The sequence below is a fragment of the Myxine glutinosa genome, chromosome 1, assembly GCF_964187855.1.
Source record: "Myxine glutinosa chromosome 1, kmMyxGlut1.1, whole genome shotgun sequence".
NCBI lineage: Eukaryota > Metazoa > Chordata > Myxini > Myxiniformes > Myxinidae > Myxine > Myxine glutinosa.
The window spans coordinates 35,876,249-35,897,587 of record NC_136261.1 but is presented as its reverse complement, the minus strand read 5'-3'; the positions used below and the strand labels follow the sequence as shown (position 1 = coordinate 35,897,587).

General features: G+C 41.7%; 1 protein-coding gene across 5 annotated transcripts in view; it reads right to left on the bottom strand.

The window, feature by feature from the left end:
* Window positions 1-21,339, bottom strand: part of LOC137422785 (pachytene checkpoint protein 2 homolog) — a 117,439-nt gene that overhangs the window by 6,821 nt on the left and 89,279 nt on the right. Inside the window, exons 1-3 of one of the 5 annotated variants that reach the window (XR_010983588.2) lie at window positions 12,152-12,270; window positions 1,918-4,722; window positions 384-496 (exon numbers count right to left, since the gene is read on the bottom strand). Coding sequence is in view for 4 of the 5 variants with exons in the window: in XM_078770903.1 (XP_078627029.1) it covers window positions 2,550-4,715 (2,166 nt within the window). In the remaining variant the exon portion in view is untranslated. Of the gene's footprint in view, window positions 1-383; window positions 497-1,207; window positions 4,723-5,357; window positions 5,449-12,151; window positions 12,306-21,339 lie in introns of those variants that run through there. The other 4 variants (XM_068109433.2, XM_068109429.2, XM_078770903.1 and 1 more) reach the window with 4 other exon arrangements.

Sequence of the window (21,339 nt, the reverse complement as noted above, 5' to 3'; positions counted from 1 at the left end):
AAAGTTGTGGTTAGGCCTACTATGGAAATTTTTGTCAGGAAATTTTTGAAAGCTTATTTTATAACAACATTGTATATGAAATTCAAATATCAAAAAAACTAATGTCTCTCAATGTTTAGCCTAAATCTACATGTAGATAAATGCTCACAGTAGAAAATACATTTTAAAAAGTACTCGAGTCAAAACTCAATTATTCTACCCATCAATATTGTTCCCTGTTATACAGCCTGACAAATGAAGGGTCATGAGCTCAAACCCAATCAAGTAATTGTCAGGTACAACCTATTATCGACATGCAAGATGGCAGTGATGGTACAATGAGCCCACAGATGCTTTCAGTCGAGACAGCTGTGCCAAAAGAAGCAAAAAGATCAAAGGCTCACCTGGCAATGTCTCTCAACTGCAGGCTCAGATCCGAAACTTTGCTTTTCACAAAGTTCATTCGCCCCAGTTGACGCAAATTTAGGAGCTGCTGCCGGGGATGGATTATATGGCACTGTGTGTGGTAGTAGAGTAGGAGAGCATGACAATTCCATTATAAAATATCCTGCATTAGTAAATAAATGCATGAACAAAAGTTTACTTTGCCAAATAGACAAGATGGTAATTCCAGTTTTTGTACCTAAAAATTACTTTTGTAAAATACTCAAAGCAAGTAACATTTCCCTGAAAGCAACACATTTTGCAATTGTAAAATTACATTACTCTGCATCAGCTTAGGACCCAATGGCATCAGTGCGCATGTTCTCAAATTCTGTTCTGCTAATCTTGCTCCTCTTCAGCCTGTCCGACTCCTTTGGCCACCCTTCTATTGGTTTCAAAGTCAGGTAACATCATTCCTTTGAGTCAGATAACATAGTTACGTTTGTAGGGGGTGGGTAGATATTACTTAAGTACAGTTAGAAATTTATAGGTTATTATGGTCTGTGTTCGGGTAGTTAGCAATCTCAATGTAACAAGAAGGGAAATGTTAGCTGAAGGATTATCCTGGCTAAATGTGCACAGCATCTTGAGTCCAGGCTTGGTCTTCAGATGCATAAGTAACCTCTGTGTTGCACTGGAACTCCGTCTTCATTTTTGCAGGTTGCTCCACATTTTGCTACAAAGAACCATTAGTGTAGGTCGTTGTGTTATTTAGTGAACGGTTCATATAGAATCTGGAAACTTGTGATTTTTTACTTTCTATGATCACACTGAACACAAAACAACCTGTTTCCAATTTTTTAATTTATGTCCAGTGGCAAAATTCAAGATGGCCGCCAGCATATACCGAAAAAGCAATAAATCGTTATATTTGAACCAACGTATTCAATATATGCACAATGATAAGCTTATTATGGACATGCTTTTGATTACAATATACTTGTATCTACATATGGTTGTATGAAATAGACTGTCTTCAATGTTTTCATTCATATCCATTGACAACATCCAAGATGGCGTCCACAAAATTTCGAAAAAATACGATATTTTTATATCTGAACCATTTATTTATGTACATGTATAATGATAAGCTAAGGACATTTTTGTGATTACAATATATTCTTTTCTACCAAGTATGTTACTTCTTTAAGAAGTTTTCAATGTTTTCATTAATGTCGTAGAATAAGTCCAAGATGGTGGCCACCATATACAGAAAAATCAAACCATTTATCAACATACTTGTGTTATGGAAATTTACCTAGGCATGTTATGTATCTAACAATCATGGGGAAAACAAAATGGTGTTCATACACATATCAAATTGGATGCTCAATTATACATGTATCCGGATGCTAGTTATCTGCCATGTTATTCGTCATCACTGTCACTGTCATCATCATCATCACTCTCTGTCTCCTCATTTGCAACATTAGTGCATGATCCAGGTGATACATGTGTGCGATGTAGTCGGGAATGTTCTGTGCATAGTCATGCCTGTTATATGCGAAAAAGTAGATGCACATCTTTTCCAATGAGGCAAGGTACAAGAGCCAGTTATGGTCGCGGGTACCTCGCATGAAGTGGAGTAGGTTGTTGACCTGTCTCATATACATACGAGCCCACTTGTACATCGGGTACTTCTCGTTCTCGTGGTCGAATGCTTCTAGCGTTTCCACCAGCTTCAGATCGGATGCCAAGTTCACCAATTCACGATGAGCTTGAGCTATATCCAGACCATTTTGACATGCTGTTCTCACATCTTCTATTGCAGACGTCAGTTTGTTGAGTAGCACTGGATGTTGCTCGCAGAATGCCTCGATCCACAAATCAAATAGAACTTGCAGAGTGATCTGGTGAGCATCCAAGGCTCTGTTGTGGTGCTTTCCATTCAGTATCTGTACTACAGTTACGCTACTGTACAGGCCGGCTTCAATCCATGCTTCATCTAGACCGCTGCTCTCAAGAGTCGCTCCAAGACACCGTAAGGCACAGAGAACTACATGGAAAGGACCGGGACTTGGGATTATGTTGGCTTGGAACTGTAGATCCAGGAAGCTCAGTTTTCTAACTCTTTTATACAAGTCCATATCTAGCCACACAAGTATTGGCTCATTGTCCTGATTGTCTCAGGCCATCAGTTTGTTGAGATTAGAGAGCTGAGTCAGGGCTGTGGTAAGGGTCGTCCACTCATGGGCTGGTGCATTTATGAGGGGCAGTGCATGCACTTTGTCCAGTTTGATAGATTCAGTGTTGGATGCTGACGTACGCAGAAGTGAATTATATGCTGTCCAGACAGGGACAGGTTGGTGTCGCACATGAATCACTTCACCATCTCGAGAGCTAGAGCTGTCGTGTGGTTCAGCTAGCTCAATAACTGAATTGGCATGATTGCGATGGTAATGGCGTACCAACAGCCATGATAGGTCATCAAATGCAGGTCCTCTGAGCTGTTCCTCATTCATCCCCAGTTTGAAGTTCGGATAAGAAGGACTCGTGGAAGGTTTAGGAGTACCTGTTATGTTGCTCGGAATCAGTGGGACGACAGTCATGGGGACATCCTTCAACGATCTTGCCGATTTGTTGTGTGTGGGGGTTGCATACTCTGTGACCACCTCCACGGTTTCATCCATGCTGGGTTCCCGTTGATACACAGCCATTGCCGTTGCATGGAAAGAATTCCTGCCATCAGAGGTATCAACCTTGGCATCAACGTTGTCAATTGAGAATCGCAATCTTCGTTTTTTGTGAAGCCCTGGTGGTAAATAGTTTCCATCGTTCTTCTCCATGTTCATCTGTACCCCTTCCGAAATTTGAGCGACATACTGCTTTACGCGTCGGTATGGAACTCCCAAACCGGCTTGTGAAACTAGATTTGACAGTTTCTGGCTTCGCCATTTGTGGTCACAATACAGTGAGATGCCGAGTGTGATAGGAGTTTCACTTGTCGATCGAAACGCAGCCACTGGTGATTTTGGGTCATACAGGAGTTGCCGATTAGATTTGTGGGCTTGTACTATTTGCTGAGAGACGATTGACGCAGATCTATTAAACTCTTGTGCACGAGCTTCAGTTTTAACTGTAGTTGTACCTTTCATGATCCAAAGCACCATGCTGTGGAGCTCCTGTGGCACTACGCAATGCTCACTATTTTCGAGTGTTCCGGTGAAAACCCACGGGTCTTTCTTTGTTTCCTGGATCAATTTACGTAGGACTCTGCTTGCTTCAAATAACTTCTTCATGTCATCGTATGTGTTGTTCTTGACAGCTTCATCAACTGCAGCATTTTGTGCAGCTTTGGAATGTATCAGTGTAGGCTTCTTCGGTAATGGTGTGAACTGAACGAGATTAACATTTTCCTCGATATTTTGTCGTAGCCACCTCCGCTCGGACTTGGCGTTAGAAAACTTTGAGACATACTGGATGTTGTATTGTTCCATCTTCAATAAGTATAGCTTTTCTGTTTCGTCCATTGGAATAAATTCTCCCTCGTTGATGCGATCTTGTATTTCGGCAAAGAATTCAATTTCAGCAGTGATGTGGTGTACTGTCGGCCCACTGGCATCTGTGTTGCAGCGGTCAGCTGTCTTAGGGCATGATCCACTGTCTGCAGCATTTCCCTGCTTTAGAAACTGCCACTGTTCGGTGATGCACTTCTTGTGGTAGACAATATCACGTGACAGCGCATCATTGTCAGATAGGACAGTGGCATAGTTAACCTTCCATTCTTGGTTGTTGGAGTGGTGTACTATGTCCTTTATCTGCTTTCCAATATTTGCTGATTGACATTTGTGCAAGGGACCTTGTATTTTACCTTGACAGAAGAAACATTCTGTTTTGTCATATGCAGTTAACTGTGATCGGGTGTACTTTTTTGACACTGGCTCTTCGTCCGTAGCACTAAGTGTTGATGAAGCAGTTGGTCTCCCCACGGTTCGGCTACTAAGGAGAGTAACATCGGATGTTGCACACGCTCGGTTGTAGCGCTTTTCATCACGTATTATATGTTCTTTATTTGTGCTCATAGCATAGCACGTTCTGTGCCACACAACATGTTTGTCACATAAATCTTGTGCTGTCAATTGTCCAATTTTTTCGTTGAGTGCAATAAAGTCAGTGTTTCCAAACTGCGCTCTCAAACGAACCGCTGTTAGAAATTTGTCATACGTTGATTGCTTTTGGGACTGTGGGGGTTCCTTTAATTGTTCTTCTTTTGAAGTTTGACATTTGATGCACGGCTTGAAATTTAGTTCGGTACATGCCCTTTTCTCCAGAGGTTCCGCTTCGGATGCCATTATTTACCTGCAAGTAGAAAAGAAAATACATGTTTAGAAATGGACACTTCATAACCTGGTCAACTCTGATTTCATGGCAGATTGCACCCATGCATCCATTCCTGTGGTTACATTATTATGGCTCATGCCATGCAGTCTTCCATAGAACGATCAGGACAGATTAATTTTGCTGAAAAACAAATATACATAATCATTATTATAACCCAAATATTTGTGTACCGTTCATTGGGTATTTATATGGGTGTGCCATGCCATATGGCGCCAATTATACCTCATATTGGATGATTATTCACTTTATGCTTTGTGTTATTGATGATATAAGTACTTCAATGAATTCAGTGACCAAAAAAACCTATAAAACGATATACTGGACAACTATATCCATTACAAATGTCCAAAATAGTTGGCGATTAAGCGATTATCGTGTTAAATGGCCGCCATCTTGGATTTAGTGCGTATCCATGCTGGAAAAAATTGGAAACAGGTGGTTTTGAGTCCTATGTGATCTAAAGAAGTCAATAAGTACCAGTTTCAAGATTCTATATGAAAGTTTCACTCCCCTGTTAATTGCAACATAACCGCATACACTACACATACCACCCATTGTGCTGTACAACGGTCACAATAGTAGTTAACTGGTACCTGTAAATGGGCAGAGCAGAGAGTATATTCAAACTCTTTTGTTCATTACCAATGCCCCTGATTTGCACTGTTGTTGACTGTCAGAGTTGTGCTGTTCGGGATAAGAAGCATTTGATTTTTACATTTCCCATTATCATTCGGCAACAGTGATTGAGGGCACAAGAACTGAATGAGAAACAGAGGCAATTCTGGTTTGCCATTATCACCCCTGAATAATTGGTGGGGAAAAAAGATTGTATTAGTGTTTGCAGAGATCACTTCTAAGGGTATATGTTTCATAGTTTACAGCATCACCTGTTCAAAGCAAGACAAATGTGCAATATAGCAACCAAATAACGAGGTCGGGAAGTTTAAATATCTTTGTCAAATATTGTTGAAAGTTTACACTAATAATTCAATCGTTCATGTCACTCAATGTAATCCCCAAAATGATGCCATTCTCTTCTCTTACTGCTACTTTTATGTTTTATGGCTCAAATGAATAACACCTTATTGTGCAGTTGTTGTTGTGTTGTTGTTGTTGTGCAGTCGATCAAAAGAGGAGATTAGCCAAACTCTTTCATTACTGGCTGACCAGGTCCAACATCCGTTTGGAGCTGGTTTGGGCAGGAATTTCGAATATGGCCATGGTGCTGGCAATGCCCCACATTTTTACAAAATACACAGTGGGATGCTAGCACCAGTCCATGAGCTAATGATAGCAGACAGGAAACCTAGCTTACCATCTATCAAAGGGACAGCATGTTGCCTGCGATTCTGCAAAGCACTAATTTTATAGTTTATAGTCAGGCCAAGAATCAAACTTGGAGGAGACAGCTCACGGTGTGCCACCTCTACACCAACCCATCAGTATCCAAAATGACCACTCAACTGTTAGGAACTACTAACCCATGTGCCACACAAGCACTTGCTGTGAAGGTCATGACCACCAAGAAGCACCTTCCATGCATCCAACCTGCTATTAACATTTATTATGCAGTTTCTAAATTGTAGCCTTGAAAGAAGAAAAAGTCAAAAGTGCAACTTCCAACTCATTTTCAGTCTATGAAATATACTACATGCAGTGTCAGCTTCTGCATGAAGGCAACTTTTAGGCTTCAGAAGTCTCTGTGGCAATGTCAGCCTCCAGTACAACACCACCCCAACCACCATTTTTGGAAGGGTGACACCGACACAAGACCATCCTAGATGCAGCGCTAATCACAATCTGCTGATAATAAAGTGATTATAAAATAAAAATAATTACATGACAGTAAACTTTTAGTAAAACAGCATATGGCAGGCTAATTACTTTCATCAAAGTAATTTAAGACAAGAAATAGGCACAATATAGAAGCAACTACGACTTTGTTCTTGCTAAATCAAATCAACATGACGACAACACAGTTTACGAGGTCTAACTTACTCATACATTCACAGCATAAGCGGCTTCTCTCTGAAGAACAGAGATGTTAAAGACACTGTGATGAGGGGCACATAAGCTATGCTTTACGTCTCAAAATCCAATAATCCAGTACACAATGATGTATCACATTCAACCACAGAGAAATCTGTTGTAAGCATCCAGTCGATTTCAAATATAAACCACTTCATTGTTTATGGCACCAGCAACCACTTGCCAAATGCATATTGACGAACAGAATGTGTCAACCAGTGGTCAATAAAACAGATCTGGAGTGGGAGCCAGGAAAATAACAAAAGAACCCTAAACCCCCTCCTTTTAATGCATCCAATCTTGTAGTTTCAATACTATTTACAAATGTTGAAAAGACAAGGTTTCAGATCCAAAATGGTCACAATATCCAGTGTCAAATGATGGACACAGCCTTTGCTCCCCTCGCTCTTCTTAATAGTCAGGATCTTCCTTTGTCAATCATGGCAATCTTTTCATGGTAGTGGCCTGAAAAGGTATTCACCCCTACCAATAATGCCACATTTAGATGAATTACAAATTATATAGAAACAATTTTTCCAAATGAACTTTTTGTTATTCACAACTGAAGAGATCAAACTTCACATTGTTATACTTGAAGGAGGTTGCATGTAAGGAATCCCTGGAAAATACATTTACAAATCAAAATTCACTGGTTTCAAAAGTATTCAGCCCCTTAGGTCAGTATTTGATGGGTGGAAGCACCTTTTACAGCAATGACTGCTACGAGTCTTTTTGGGTAGGTCTCTACCAGCTTTGTACAGTGAGACGGTGAAATCTTTGGCCATTCTTCATGTGAAAATTGCTCTAGTTTTGCCAAGTTTGATGGGGACTGTCGATGGACTGCAATCTTCAAGTCTCACCATAAATGTTCAATTGGGATCAAGTGAGGACTTTGAGTGTCAGGAGGAATGTGACCAAAAACCATCTGGCCACTCTGCCATAAAGCCCAGATCGGTGGAGTGTTGCAGTGATGGTTGTCCTTCTGGAAGTTTCTCTCTTCTCCACACAGGATCTCTGGAGCTCAGCCAGAGTGACCATCGGGTTCTTGGTCACCTCTCTTACCAAGGCCCTTCTCCCCCGATTGCTCAGTTTGGCCGGGCGGCCAGCTCGAGGAAGAGTCCTGGTTGTTCCAAACTTCTTGCATTTAAGAATTATGGAGGCCACTGTGCTCTTGGGAACCTTCAATGCAGCAGAATTTTTTTTTGTTGGCTTCCCCAGATCTGTGCCTCGACACAATCCTGTCTCTGAGCTCTGCAGGCAGTTCCTTCGACATCATGGCTTGGTTTTTGCTCTGATATGCATCGTCAGCTGTGAGACCTTATATAGACAGGTGTGTGCCTTTCCAAATCATGTCCAATCAATTGAATTTACCACAGGTGGACTCCAATCAAGGTGTAGAAACATCTCAAAGATGATCAAGAGAAATGGGAGGCACCTGAGCAAAATTTCAAGTGTCATAGCAAAGGGTATGAATACTTATGTCAATGTGATATTTCAGTTTTTTCTTTTTAATAAATCTGCAAAACTTTCTAAAATCCTGTTTTCTCTTTGTCATTATGGGGTATTGAGTGCAGATTGATGAGGGAAAAAATGAATTTAAACGATTTCAGCATAAGGCTGCAACATAACAAAATGTGAAAAAAGTGAAGGGGTCTGAATACTTTCTGAATGCACTAAGTCAGTCGCATCAGTAGGGCTTGGATAAATGATTAATTTATAAGTATTTTTCAAATTAATATTTTTTGTGATATTATATTTCTGTCATTCAGCCTGTGCCTTTGTGTAATAATTTGATAAATCAATATCCAACTCTTGGGATACTCCAAAGATAGAACCATCTTTTCCAACAAAAGACATTTACATTAGATTAAAAATGACATCATAAAAATACTGGGTTGTTGAGTTGAAATAATACATATAAACATAATTGACCACAACATTTTCAACTCTTGGACTTGAAATGTTTGATAAACACCATTCTGTAAGAATTTCATTACTGCAACCATAATGATAAAAATAAAATTTGCCTTGACTATTATGAATATAACCCCAATGAGAACAGTTCTGATTATTATCTTCTAAATTCACAATAACATTCTTTGTATTTTTAGACAACTTTGTTTATTCATCTCTCATACAAATAACCACATAATGAGTTTTTAGTTTTTTACAATATTTGGCAAGTTCCATATTTAGCCCATCCCCTGCACAGCAGGAGAAAGGGTTTTGTAATCACTTCTGTGTGTGTGTCTGTCTGTGTTTCTGTCTATCTATGAGTCTGTTTGTGTGTCTGTCTGGGCCGTAACTTTTTTACCATTTGAGCTATTGTCTTTTTGAATTTTCACCAAAGCTCTATTCTGATAATACGATTATCATAATATGATAAGGCAAATTAATAATGGTGTCAAAAGGTTAAAGGTCAGCGTCACATAAAATCATCAATTTTCATCCAATTGACCTGAATTTTAAATTTTCCATTTGAGTTTGGTCATCAAATTTTCAACAAAGCTTTATTATGAGAATATGGACAAGGCAATTTAATAATTTAGTCAAAAAGTCAAAAGGTCAAAGGTCAGCGTCACATAAAATCGTCAATTTTTATCCGATCGACCTGAAATTTTAAGAATTTGCATATTGGGTCACTGAATTGGTTCACCAATCAAAAGCTAGAGCTGATTGTTTTTTTTTTTAGATCAAAAGTTCAAAGTTCAAGGTTGTGTAAAACTGCCAATTTTCACCCACGAATGAGAGGTCCACTCAAAGGCATACTCTTCTGCGAGTTGTCCTCGATCCATATGCCGAGAGCCTTCTCCATCCTTTCTATGTGGACATCCCGGACATGGGTGACCACCTTCGTACATGATGCAGTGCTCGCTGCAACACTTTCACGAATCGCCTTCTCGTTCTTCCGTATGTAGCGAACGGTGGATTCGTTGACAGCATAATGCCTGCCCAAAGAGGCTGCACTCTCTCTCCTCTCAAAAGCTGGTCAAGCAGCTCCAATTTGTTGCTCAGGGTCATAACTTTTTTCTGCCTCTCGGTAGTCAATGCATCTCCGGCACTGGTCTTGCGCTTGGGAGCCATGATTGAACAATGAGCATAGTGAAGCAAAAACGCAGGTCAAAGCAATGGGACGAGAAGAATGATTGAGATGCAGGACACAGTTGGTATATGTACGAATGCAGGCATTGTGGGTATCTGTGGGACGGGTGAGTAGTCTGCACATTGTTTGTGGGGGATGTTATCGGATGATACCATATTGAGCATTCGCCAATTAATACAATAATAGATTTAATGAAGCGTTTTCATTCAATAACTCGTGGGGATGACTTGATTACGCAGCTGGTGGGACATCCCCCGAAGTGTTTTCATCGTGTAACATCTCGGATGATGCTGTACCGCTAATTACAATAATAGATTTAATGAAGCGTTTTCATTCTATAACTCGTGGGGTTGACTTGTTTACGCAGCTGGTGGAATATCCCACGAAGCTCTCGCTTATAGTGCGGCTAAAATTTGCGGCTGCGAAAGCTATGAAAACGCAAAGCACACGGCCGTGAATGTCGACGCAGGTCATGTGGTAGATACGACGTAGTGTTTTCATACCGTGCAGTAACTCACGGGGGATGACGTGTTACGCAGCTGGTGGGACATCCTGCGAAGCTTGCTTATAATGCGGCTAAAATATGCGGCGGTGAAAGCCATGAAAATGCGAAGCACATGGCCGCGAATGTAGAAGCAGGTCATGCTTGAGGCACATAGAAAATGTTTTTTTTCCCGTATGTCCAGCTGCTTTGTGCGTGGCTGGTGAAAGTTGGGTGTTCCAACTGTGTCAAGCTTGCAATTCGTGAAAAAAAAAAAAATTGTGCCCACGAAAGACCGCAAATTCACGGGATACATGGTGAAAACCACAAATTTGTAGGGCACATGGCCGCGAATAGAGAAGCAGGTCGGAATTTATCACCCACGAATATGCGGAACCCGCGAATAGCGGAACCGCAAGTAGCGGGGTCCGACTGTAGATGAAAGCTACCACATTTAATGATAAAAAATATTATGGCTAACTTTCAAACCTCACCCTCTGAGGATTTGTGGGCTGTTCCAAATCAACTTCTCCTTCAGCCCCTGGCAAGTCATGGAAATACAACAACGATCCCTCCCCATCACCATACAATGAGTGATCCACCACTGGCGTTGATTGGCTCAGTTGTCGGCACAGTATTGTGAAAGTTGACTAGTTCTTCAGCAAGTAGACAAGATATTTGCAATGTTGTTCGTTGCCTTTACGTTTATTTGGAGTACGTTTAAGTTGCAGTGGCTTTATATCTACGAAATTCCAATTATTCCATGGGAATCGTTCAGGATTTTAGTGCTTCCAAGACACAGTTTTCTTTCCATTTCCATAAGTGTCTAGCACAACAAAGTGATGGGTACACACCCTCGAGTTGGCGGTAGACCGCCAGTCATCGGGCCATCACACTCTCCTTATACACTGCAGCCATTGGCTGGTATTAGCAGGAAATGGTGGGAATGCGATGACTCTCGTCCACAGATATTTCTCATCTTTCCTATACTTCCGTGAGTCCCATTTGCAAACAGGGGCACACCAATTATGGTGAACCATTTTGGAATTGCCGTCAGTTTGACGATTTTGTTTGAATTCTGCCAACTGTGTTTAAAAATATTATTTGATTTCACCCTAGCAACGGCAGGCTCAAAGTGCCACAATTCGCGGGAGTGAGTGAAGTGAGTCAATGAAAGTGAATGCATCGTTTGCATTCCCGAGACATTTTGAAAGTGTCATATTCCCTCGAGTGGATGGAAAATGAGAACACCCTCCTCCAAAATCTAAGTTCGCACAAAATGAGTGCAATCTGCATGTGGCACATTTATAATGTGAATGTTGCTACTGCTGGTTTACAACTTTTATGATAATTGCTGGAAAGCAGATAACTCCAAGGAGGAAAATTAGAGATATGGGACAAATCATTCACATGTTCAAGAGAGAGCAACAAAAAAAAATTAAATTACGTTTCTCTTAAATCCATGAATCATTGTACAACCCCATATATTATTAAGCTTCATGCACGCATCAAGCGGTAATTTCTCCCCCTCTATGCCAAAATGTACAACTTCTTAATGAGCCTTGGAAATGGGAGGAAAAAGAAAACAAACTTTCAAAGCCTTGTTTTCCAAGCAATGCCAATAAAAGGAACGTCCATTGATATTCAAAACTGCATTACAATGTAGTTTTGTAATTTAAAGAGAAATCTCTCTAATTTATCCTGAATAATTGCAATTCAATCTCCATTATAAATTGATCCCCTTACCTTCCCTACATTTATCATGTGCAAAATACCTTCATGAGCTCCTCCAAGCCTGATAAATATATCTTGAAGATAGCAGCAGCAGATGGTGGGCCAATGTACTGCTTGATATCAGCACGGTCAACAAATGCCATGTCAATCTTTCCTGTTAGATTGGATGTCGTCAGGATGATGACATTAGGATACCTATAAGAAAAAGGAATATTAATCTGCATGACACACTTTATTCATGATCTTTTTCCCAATTGGCATACATTTGTTACAATGCAGCATTAACAATAACATTTTCAAATAATCTATAACTATAAAAATAGGGACTTTCTAACCTTTGGTGATCACAAATGAAACAATAAAGAGCAATCAGAGATTGCAGACCCTCGCCAGGATTTGTTTTGTATGGTGTATTTTGTGTGGCAAATACTCAGAAGGACGAAATGAAACGTTGTTGATTACAAATGAAAGGTCTAAATGGTCTAGTTGTAAAGGTGTAAAGGTCAAATGTCTGAAAAGTTGTAAAGCTCAAATGGTCTGAAGGTCTAAATATCTGAAAAGGTCTTTCGAGTATAGAAGCATCATAGGAGTCTGGAATGATCTTAAGGGTCTGGTAGGGTATTAGAGGTTTAAGGGGATCTGAAAGGGTCTTAGGGGATCTGAAAGGGTCTTAGGGGATCTGGCAGGGTCTTAGGGGATCTGACAGGGTCTAACAGGGTCTAACAGGGTCTGGCAGGGTCTTAGGGGCCTAAAGGTTCGTAAGGATCTAAAGGTTCGTATGGGTCTAAAGGTAATAACCCTTTGAGTACAGGATATTTTTTTTGATAAAAATACCCCCGGTGCGGGATTCATTTGGCATTACGGGAATGCAACCACGTACTGACGATCTATTTATAGGTATAGTCAATGACATGTAGTAACGTCAACCGGACACAAAACTTTTTCGCGGGTTGCGGCACTGCACGTCATCCGTACTCAAAGAGTTAAGGAGTGTTATGGGTCTAAACTGTATACAGGTATTTCAGGGTGTAACAGGTCTTAAGGGTCTAAAGGTCTTCAGGATCCTAAAGGATCTTTAGGGTCTTAAAGGGTGTTGGTGTTCTCAGGGTCTTAGGGATCTCAAAGGGTCCTGGGCATCTCAAAGGGTCCTGGGCATCTCAAAGGGTCCTGGGCATCTCAAAGGGTCCTGGGCATCTCAAAGGGTCCTGGGCATCTCAAAGGGTCCTGGGCATCTCAAAGGGTCCTGGGCATCTCAAAGGGACCTGGGCATCTCAAAGGGTCCTGGGCATCTCAAAGGGTCCTGGGCATCTCAAAGGGTCCTGGGCATCTCAAAGGGTCCTGGGCATCTCAAAGGGGCCTGGGCATCTCAAAGGGGGCTGGGCATCTCAAAGGGTCCTGGGCATCTCAAAGGGTCCTGGGCATCTCAAAGGGTCCTGGGCATCTCAAAGGGTCCTGGGCATCTCAAAGGGTCCTGGGCATCTCAAAGGGTCCTGGGCATCTCAAAGGGTCCTGGGCATCTCAAAGGGTCCTGGGCATCTCAAAGGGTCCTGGGCATCTCAAAGGGTCCTGGGCATCTCAAAGGGTCCTGGGCATCTCAAAGGGTCCTGGGCATCTCAAAGGGTACTGGGCATCTCAAAGGGTACTGGGCATCTCAAAGGGTACTGGGCATCTCAAAGGGTACTGGGCATCTCAAAGGGTACTGGGCATCTCAAAGGGTACTGGGCATCTCAAAGGGTACTGGGCATCTCAAAGGATCCTGGGGATCTCAAATGGTCCTGGGGATCTCAAAGGGTCCTGGGAAACGCAAAGGGTCTTGGGGTTCTCAATGGGTCTTGGGGTTCTCAAAGAGCAAACCCTGGGGGGAGGCGGGGGGGTTTATCAAAGGGTCTGGGGGGGGGGGGGTTCGAAAAATTTGTCTGGGGGGCGGGGGGTGGGGGGGTAGGTTATCAAAGAGTCTGGGGGTTCTCGAGGGATTTTATGGTGTTAGGGTTGTAAAGTGTCTAAACTTAAGTGTCTTTGGTTTCTAAAGGATCTAATGTAATTAATACGCATAGTCACGTTCTGTGCAGACAAACAGACAGACCCAAATGCAGTATCATCTCCTCTGGCAAGAGTAACTAGCACAGCACTCAATAGAGCACATACCTCCACAAGGCTGAACAGTTTATGCTTTCTATCTCACCGATAGGCCGGATATGCATCTGTACCTGAACCACAATCTAATCGGTTTGTTCTTGTAACCTACAGAACTCGTCCACCAAGTTCCGCCCGAATCCGTCCACAACGTTTTGTGATATCGTGCTACATATATTTTTGACCCCGTCTCTCAATTATAAAGAATCACTTAAAATATCTATCTATAATTCCAGTAATCTCTGTGTGTATGTTTGTTTGTATGTTTGTATGTTTGTATGTTTGTATGTTTGTCTGTGACCGCTGTTTCTCGACAACTACCGGTCCGATATACTTGAAACTTGCCAGGTATATTGCTGGGGACCCGAGGATGTGCCTTTTCAAGGTTTTAAATTAATCGCAGAAGTAGTTACCGAGCTATGTCCAAAAAACGATTCAACCAATCAGAGAGCAGCGAGCTATCACGTGTGCCGAACGTGGCGAACAGACTCTGCCTCGGATGGCACATTTGAGAGCGTATTCATTTATTTCCCGTCGGCAAACTATGTTGGCGCTATGTTGGCGTTAAACTATGTTTTAAAACTAATTAAAACTAATTTGCGATTCTTTCGCTTTGCGATGCGATTTGCGATTGCGTTAAACTCGCTCGGGCGTTAAACTATGTTTTAAAACTAATTAAAACTAATTTGCGATTCTTTCGCTTTCCTGCGCCTTTGTGCACGCGATGGCGATTTCTTTACCAAACTCCGCAAGCCGTTCGCTTTGGACCAAACCATTTCATGTAAATAGAGGGGGGGGGGGGGGATTGTCACCGCACTCGCAAGCCGTTCGCTTTGGACCAAACCATTTCATGTAAATAGAGGGGGGGGGGATTGTCACCGTACTCGCAAGCCGTTCGCTTTGGACCAAACCATTTCATGTAAATAGAGGGGGGGGGATATAATTTTAGATATAGATATAGTACGGGCATGCCCTAGTATATATAGTGTCAGCATCCGGATCTTCACCAAAATTCAATCAATTACTCCTCGTCATACACCCAACCTGTCCACCAAGTTTTGACCGAATCTGTCCATAAGCTTTTGAGATATCCTGCCCACAGGCAAACAGACAGACATGAAAACATAACCTGCGTCCACCATCGGTGGCAGAGGTAATAAGGATAATGAATACAATGGCAGGGATAGGGACGTGGTGAAGACATGAAAAGGTGACCATAAAAATAGCAAAGTTAGCAAAAAGCTAGATATTAATCAATGATTCAACCACATTTAATGAAATCCAGGGTGAGTAGAGAATAAGTAAATAAAAACAGGACAAGTACAGCTACATTCAAAATACACTGCCCCTATGTCAAATAAATAAATAACATTCTCCAGTGTGTAACATTGACAGGGCGCCTTAGGCGCCCGACGATGCCGCCGTGCAGCACATGGAGACGGAATTGGGAGGGAGTGGTGTACAATAATTATTGATTGTGTCATTAAAAATAAATAAATAGTAATCGTAAAATAATTAATATCTTAATAAATTGGCTAATAGCATACCAAAACCGCCACCGTTTCATCTGAATCGGTAACGTTATTTAAATTTATTTAATAATTAACTGTAAAATTTAAAAATTAATCGATTTATTGATTAATCAATAAATCAGAAATACCCTGTATAGCCAAATCACTTGGTCACTGTCGTATCCAAATATCAGCTTCTTAGCTCAAAAGGTGCCTAAGATATTGCCCAGATGAGAAAGAAAAGAAAGAATAAGTACAGTACTTCCTTCATAAATCGATAATAATTAAGTAATTAACCAATTGCATAATTAATCAAAAAATAAATATATCGTTTTTGCCAAAGCACTTGTTCACTATTGTGCCCAAATATCAGCTTCCTAGCTCAAAGGATAGCTGAGATATTGCCCCAAACAAACAAACAAGGAAGAAAGAAAACAAACAAACAAACTAGAACGCTACTCAGTAGGGCGCATACTCCCGCCGTGGGTCAAGTTGGAATAGTACGATTTCACAAAAGTTTGAGGGAGTAGTTCAGTGACAACACAAGACAAGACAACACAAGACAGACACTGCACAGATATATATTTAGAATATATAGAAGATAATGTTAAAAAAAACAAGGCAATTTCACTTACATTTTCAGATTCAGCATTCAATTCTATATAAGTGAGTGTACTTTGAGGCATGTGTGACTTCAAATAAAATTGGAAGCCAGGAAAAACGTTCGTTTCATTCCTGAGGGATACAACATGTAAAACTGGCCCAAACGTCAAAACAAAACTCGCTCATTTTAAGTCGTACAAGCTAATGCGACCACTCATTCTTCTGGGAAGAATCCCGTGCACATGCTGGTCACACTTACAAGTCACCTAAGTCTTTATAAGTTCATCAAATACTGACACCGCGATTGACATTCGCTGAGGTAAATGTTGATATCTTCTGAGGTAATTTTTAAAAAAAGAAAAAATAAAGTTTTAAAGCATGCATTATACGTATCAAACGATACATTTTATGAAACGGGGAAACTGAATACACACTTTGGTGGTTTTAAAATGACAGAATATGTCTTTATTAGAAGAAGAAAAAAAAAGAACCTTGAAGACGACACTGCTAACAAAATACACCGCTCTAACGCATAACCACGAGTTTAAACTACATTTACAACAAATATGAAAACTATTTTCATATCACAATGTTAAATATAGAATATATAGAAGATAATGTTAAAAAAAAATGAGCCCTATCTTCCAATGGTAAAAAATCCTACAAAAAATTCCTGGATCCGGAATAATATCCTGAGCTTCACGAAAAACTAATCAATTCTTCCTTATCCCAAGGGCAATCATCCCACCAACTTTCATCCAAATCCGTTCAGAACTTTTCCAGATATCTTGTTCACAAACACACAAACACACACGATCGAATGCATTACTCCCTGGTGGGAGTAACAAAGAGTGAAAACTGAGTACTCCCTTTCGGCACGTGTCATCGCTGGGCCCCCTTCAGCGCCCGGTGATTATGAAATGCTGCGCCTGGAGATGGAAAAGGAAAGGAGCTGTGTACAACAAGTAGAGCTACATTCAAAGTACACCGCCAACATGCCAAATAAATAAATAACATATCCTCCAGTAAGCGACATTGCCGAGGCGCCTTCGGCGATGCCGCTTTGCAGCACAGTGAGATGGAATTGGGAGGGAGTGGTGTACAATAACTGACTGTTTAATTGGTTAATTGTGTAATTAAAATAAAAAAAGAATAATAGTAAGATAATAAAATAAAATAATTTCTTAATCAATTGGCTAATCGGATACCCAAACCACCACTTTTTCATCCGAATCTGTAACTTTTTGAAAACAACATGCATTTTAAGGCCAATTTCCCTGCTAGAGCGGGGGTTAGCCTTACGGTCCCCATGACAATCTTCTCCATTTTGCCTTATTTTCTGCATCTCTCCTTGTTAACCGTAAAGTTTGTAAAAGGGTAAAAGTACTCGTAAAAGTCTCGTAAAAAGGCGACAAAAAGGGTTGGCGGCAGGAAGGGCATCCGGCCGTAAAACATTGCTTCAAAAAGGGGACAAAAAAACAACAACAACCACGGTCCCCGAAAAAGGCCAACCCCCGCTTGCGGGGAAAAATGGCCTCTAAAGGTTTTTTTTTTGTTTTTTTCTCCTTGTTAACCCCCTTGCCCGCATTTCTTCTTCCACCAGCTTTAGCCAAGTCTTTCTCGGTCTTCCCCATCCTCTACTTCCTTCTACATTCATTTCCATCACTCTTCTCAACCAGTCACTTTCATCCTTCCTCAACACATGACCAAACCATCTCAACCTGTTTCTCTTCACAGCATCCATCACAGGCTCTATTCCCATCATCTTTCGCAATTCATAATTTGTCTTCCTCTCTCTCAGCGATACTCCACACATCCACCGAACCATTCGCATTTCCACCTTTTCCAGCCTTCGTGGCTGCTCTACGTTCATTACCCATGTCTCGCTCCCATAAATCATAACACTTCTCACACATGCAGCATACACCTTTCCCTTCAGCTTCAACGACACTCCCCTCCTCATCAGCACGCCACACAGTTCCCGAAACATCTTCCATGCACATCTCACTCGAGCAACCATTGCCGAGTCTGATCCACCTTCTCCATTCAGCATGTCTCCGAGGTAGCAAAATGTTTTCACACCTTCCAGCTTCACTCTGTCTCCAAGATCCAACTCAACATTTCCTCCATCTGCAGCTCCCCCTGTGCACACCTTACATTTGAATGTAGCTGCCACACTGGTTAATGACCCTCTCAGACCACTACATTTTTAATGAACCCACTCAGCGCACATTGTTCATTGAATGGAGTTCACTCCGACACCCTTCTTGCACACAGCACATGGCCACTTCCCAGTTCTTTCCACGTCACCACATCCTTTACCACTTGCCATCACCTTCGTCTTTCCGATATTCACCTTCAGACCTTTTGTCTCCATACATTCCTTCCACTTGTTCATCTTCTCCTTCAGTCCATACATACTTTCCGCAATCAACACCAGATCATCTGCATACAACAACTCCCACGGTAAACCCTCCTTTACATTCTGAGCCAGCCCCTCCATCACAGCTACAAATAGTAGTGGACTTAGTACCGACCCCTGATGCACTCCCACCTTCACCTCAAATTCACCACTGTTCCCGTCCTTCTCCATGTACTTCTCCTGCAACTGCCTCACAATAAAGAGCACGTCTGTCGTTCCTCTTCCTGGCATAAATCCAAACTGCATTTCGTCGATCTTCACCTTCTTCCTTATCCTCCTCTCCAACACCCTTTCAAATACCTTCATTCCATGCTCCAATAACTTTATCGCTCAGTACGAGTCACACTCCAGAGGGTCACCTTTCCCCTTGTATAGAGGGACGAGGGTACTCGGTTCCCAATCCACTGGAATGCGGCCTTCTTTCACCACCAGCTTACAGATCTGTCATTCTCTTCACACCCCCAACTTCCTGCTGCCTTCAACATATCTCCCACAACTCCCATCAGCCTTCCCGCTTTTCTACTCTTCATTGCTTTTATCGCTTCCTCAACTTCCTTCTCAGTTATCTTCTCTGCCGGTCCTAAAACTGGGTTACTCTCTATGTTGCCATCCCATACATTCTCTGTATTCAACAGCATTTCCATATATCTCTTCCATCTTCCTTTAATTCCATCTCGGTCCACAACTATTTGTCTCACTTCATCCTTCAAGCAACTCACCCCCATCACATCACACCTCTCTTTCGCTATCTCCTTTGCAATCCTGAATACCGCTCTCTGACCCTCTACCGAATCCAAGCGTTCTCCGAACCTTTTCCTACATGCCTCCTGCGCCTTTGCTACCTCTTTCTTTGCAGCCTTCTTGGCTGCCTTATAACTTTCATGCTCTGCTTTTTCTGCTCCCATGCCCTTCGCCTTCTGCCACTCCTTGAACTTCTTCTCGTCAATCCTCTATCCAACTTCATCATCCCACCACCATGTTTCCGAGTGCCTCGGTGGTCCTTTTGTCCATCCACATACCTCACCAACGGCTCCCAACAGACTATCTTTCATTGACATCCAACCACTTTCAAGCTCAACCACATATCCTCTACCCTACTCAGCCTCTCTTTTAATGCCTCCCTTACTGTCACTTCTTTCAACCTCCACACCTTCATTCTCGGTTGGTACTTCACCCGCCGAGGTCTCCTCGCACCTTTCACGCTTATGTCGCAGACAACCAAGTTGTGCTGTGAAACAGCCTCCTCCCCCGGGATCAGGATCACCTTTGTGTGCCGGAGGTGCTCCCTATCTCGCCTACGCACCATCAGGTAGTCAACAGTTGTCGTCGACCCACCTGACATGTATGTAACGAGCTTATTATCCCCTTTCTGGAACGGAGTATTACAAATCAACAAATCAGCTCCATCAGCAAACTCCAAAATCCTTTCACCTTCTCCATTTCTCACACCATATCCGTAACCCCCATGAACTCCCTCAAAACCGTCCATACTCCTTCCCACATGTCCATTTCGGTCTCCTCCTACCACACAACTTCCTCATCTTTCACGTTTTCCATCAGCTTCTCTATCGCACACCAGAACTTGCCCTTCTCTTCATCGCTCCGACCAACCTGCGGAGCATATCCCGAGATGACGTTCACCAAGAGCTTTCCAATCATCATTTTCACCATCATCAACCTATCACTCACTCTCGTCATACTCACCACACTGTCCACAAACTCCTCAGAAAACAGGACACCAACACCATTCACGCCCTTTGGGCACCCTTGCCACACAAACTTGTATTTCTGTCCCTGCCTACCCTTCACCATTCTCACACCACTTCCCTTCCATCTCGTCTCTTGCACACAACATATGTTCACTCTTCTTCTGACCAATACATCCACCACTTCTCCTGATCTCCCTGTCAATGTCCCTCCATTCCATGTCCCAAACCTCAGAAACCGATCTCCACTTCGGGCTGTACCATGCCCATTTGTAGTTGTAATTGTCATGGTTCTCTTTTTGAGGCAATGTTTTTATGGCCGGATGCCCTTCCTGACGCCAACCCTCTTAGTCGCCTCTTATGACACGCAGGGATACGGTGTACCTATTCTAAACCAGGGTACACACCGGGACACCATTAATCAATCTTTTTGAAAAGTAGGTAATTAATCAAAAAATTAAATAATCAATTATTTAAATGATTTATCAATAAATCAAAAATACCCTTTATAGACAAATCACTTGGTCGCTGTTGTTTCCAAATATCAGCCTCCTAGCTCAAAAGGTGCCTGAAATATTGCCCAGACTAGAAAGAAAATAAATACTTGATTGATTTATTGTGTAATTAAAATAAGTAAATAATAATCATAAAATAATTAATTACTTAATAAATTGGCTAATAGCAAAGCTGAGCACCAAGCCGGTAATCCGTTAATTAACGAAGTTAACTTTTTCGTTAACGATTTAACTTTTAAGTTAACTTTGAAAATCATTATCGGACGAAGTAACTTCCATTACATTAAACTTCCGTTAACTCAAGTCCGCTAACCCAAAAATTTCATGGTCTTCCCGGCT